At 39.7% G+C, this 2,606-nt stretch overlaps 2 protein-coding genes across 2 annotated transcripts; both read right to left on the bottom strand.

Moving 5' to 3' along the window:
* Positions 1 to 226: 226 nt before the first annotated feature.
* On the bottom strand, positions 227 to 1,016 carry LOC139870474 (uncharacterized). The gene is made up of 3 exons (XM_071858273.1): positions 852 to 1,016; positions 601 to 671; positions 227 to 539 (listed from the first exon to the last, which is right to left on the bottom strand). The coding sequence occupies exons 1-3, from the start codon at positions 1,014 to 1,016 to the stop codon at positions 227 to 229; spliced, it is 549 nt and encodes a 182-aa protein (XP_071714374.1).
* Positions 1,017 to 1,022: 6 nt separating this feature from the next.
* Positions 1,023 to 2,196, bottom strand: LOC139870473 (uncharacterized). The gene is made up of 2 exons (XM_071858272.1): positions 2,038 to 2,196; positions 1,023 to 1,949 (listed from the first exon to the last, which is right to left on the bottom strand). The coding sequence occupies exons 1-2, from the start codon at positions 2,194 to 2,196 to the stop codon at positions 1,023 to 1,025; spliced, it is 1,086 nt and encodes a 361-aa protein (XP_071714373.1).
* Between the last annotated feature and the right edge of the window lie 410 nt (positions 2,197 to 2,606).

The following is a 2,606-nucleotide window of genomic DNA, read 5'->3' as shown; positions in this document are numbered from 1 at the left end:
AATAAAAAATTTCAAACAGCTGCTTTGGGGTGATCAATCCCTCTGTTGTTTTTTATATGTAGCACTGCTTAAGTGTTTGCGCATGCCAGGTGCGCTTTATTGCTTTTCCATCTAAAATCGCTAACCGATATGCCACTGTATCGCTTGCACCAATAACCTTGTATGGTCCTTCCCATTTAGGTCCAAGTTTACCCGTATCTTTCGCTCTGCTTGCTTCATTTTTCCGTCATACCAAATCATCCAATTGGAAAGATAATGGTTGTACGCGCTTGTTATAGTATCTTGCGATTCTTTGCTTGTTGATTGCTTCTTTTATTGCCGCAATTTCTCTGCGCTCTTCAACCAAATTTAGATTTTCACGCAGTTCTTCGCTATTGCTACTTTCATCGAAGGAAGCTATGCACATGGTTGGTACATTTATCTTCACGGGTATTACAACCTCGAACCCGTACACCAAACTGAAAGGTGTTTCATTAGTTGCTCCTTTCAAAGTTTTGCGGTGTGCCCACAACACATTTGGTAGTTCATCTATCCAACCCCTTCAGCACAACCCAAGTCTTGCTTTAGTACCTAATACGATATCTCGATTTGTTATCTCACACAGGCCATTTTCCTGGGGGTGTCCAACTGATGTGAACGTTTTCTTTATATTTAGCTTTTGGCACTAATCGCTGAATGGGTTACATTTAAATTATGTACCATTGTCACTTACTATTTCATTTGGTATTCCAAACCGGCAGACGATGTTTTTCCCATACAAAATTTCGGATTTGTTTTCCTGAAATTGTTTTGAGCGGTTAGGCTTCTACCCACTTTGTAAAATAATCAATGACCACAACCAAAAACTTTACCCCTCCTAGTCCTGCAGGGAATGGTCCCACTATATCAATTGCCCATTTGCAGAATGGCCATGGAGACGCGACCGGTATCATTGGATGTCGCGTAGCTTTGCTTACCGGTTCATGCAGCTGACGTGACTGGCATTTGCGGATTACCTCCGCGGCATCTCTGTACATTGACAGCTAATAGTACCCAAGCCGCATTATCTTGGACGCAACTGTTTTATGCCCTGAATGCAAAGCGCACGTCCCTTCATGCACCTCCAGTATAATTGATTCTGCTTGAGATGGATTAAGACACCGCAAATGAGGCCCCAAAAAATACTTTCTGTATAGAATGTCTTTGCCTAGCAAATACATTGGTGCTTTCATTTTAATTTTCCTTGCCTCTGTTGAATCTATCGGCAATGTACCAGTGTTCAAAAATTCCACTATCAGTGTCATCCAACTTGGTTCATCTTCTTCCACTGCGGCAGATACACCGTCTGTATCAATGGATTTAACTTTCACTTCCTCGACCCAAATTTTGTTTTTGAAATGGCTGAATGTTAAGGCAGCCAGCTTGCTAAGCGTATCTGCCTTTTTATTCAGTGTTCTTGAAAACTGCATTATATGGAATATATCGAAGTCTACCGCAAGTTCTTGCACAAGTTTCAGATACTTTTGCATTGATTCATCACGTGCTTTGAATATCCTGTTGAATTGATTTGCAACTAGATGTGAATCAACATATACTGACAACTCTTTTACATTCAAGTATTTCGCTACTCGCATTCCAGATAATAATGCTTCATACTCAGCTTCATTATTTGTTACGGGGAAGATGAAACGTAAAGCAAAGGTATATTCCTCTCCTTCTGGACTTTTCAGGACTATCCCTGCCCCTTCTGGTCCACAAGCCCCATCTGTGTGCATTTCCCACACCTGTTTGGGCGGAGGTGGTATTTCTTTTGATTCATACGAGATTTCAATGTCTCCGGCTGTTTCAGCCAGATAATTTGCTAGGACTTGCCCTTTTACCGCACTTTTTGGTGAGAAGCTTATCTCGTGCTCACCTAATTCAATATCCCATATGGCCATGCGACCATAATTTTCTGGTTTGTATAGCACCTGCTAAACAATTATCAGCGAATATAAATTTGCAAGAATTTTTTCAAGCAGTTTTAAGATTTTGACAATATTTCATTTTTTGTCATACCTGCTTTATTGGTTGGTCTGTTAAGACCATTATTGGATGCGCTTGCAAATATCTCCTTAAGCGTCTGGCCGTATCCACAAGCGCATAAACTAGTTTTTCGATCGCATGGTAATTTAATTCTCTTCCTGTTAAAGCTTTACTAACAAAATATACAGGCATTTGTACCTGTTCGCACATCATAATACATATAATGATAAATGTATATTGAATAAGAAATAATTATATTTTAGTTTATAGTGCGTACCTGCCCCCTGTTTGCTATTAATACTGAACTTATCGCTTCTTTTGATGCCGCTAAGTAAAGTATTAACGTCTCTCCTGCAATCAGCGCAGTCATCTTTGGCAATTCCTTTAATAGCGTTTTCATTTCTTGAAACGCAACTTCTGCTTCCTCTGTCCACTTGAAATCCGTTTTCTTTAAGCAATTTTTCAATGTCCCGAAAAAGGGAAATGATCGCTCTACGGATTTTGATAAGAATCTTGTTAACGCGGCCAATTTACCCGTTAAACTTTGCACCTCTTTTTTATTTCTAGGCGATGGCATATTTTCGATGGCTTCTATTTTCTTT

The sequence above is a fragment of the Rutidosis leptorrhynchoides genome, chromosome 10, assembly GCF_046630445.1.
Source record: "Rutidosis leptorrhynchoides isolate AG116_Rl617_1_P2 chromosome 10, CSIRO_AGI_Rlap_v1, whole genome shotgun sequence".
In the NCBI taxonomy this organism is placed as follows: domain Eukaryota; kingdom Viridiplantae; phylum Streptophyta; class Magnoliopsida; order Asterales; family Asteraceae; genus Rutidosis; species Rutidosis leptorrhynchoides.
The sequence above is the reverse complement of the archived record's forward strand: the minus strand, read 5'-3'. Positions and strand labels throughout refer to the sequence as shown.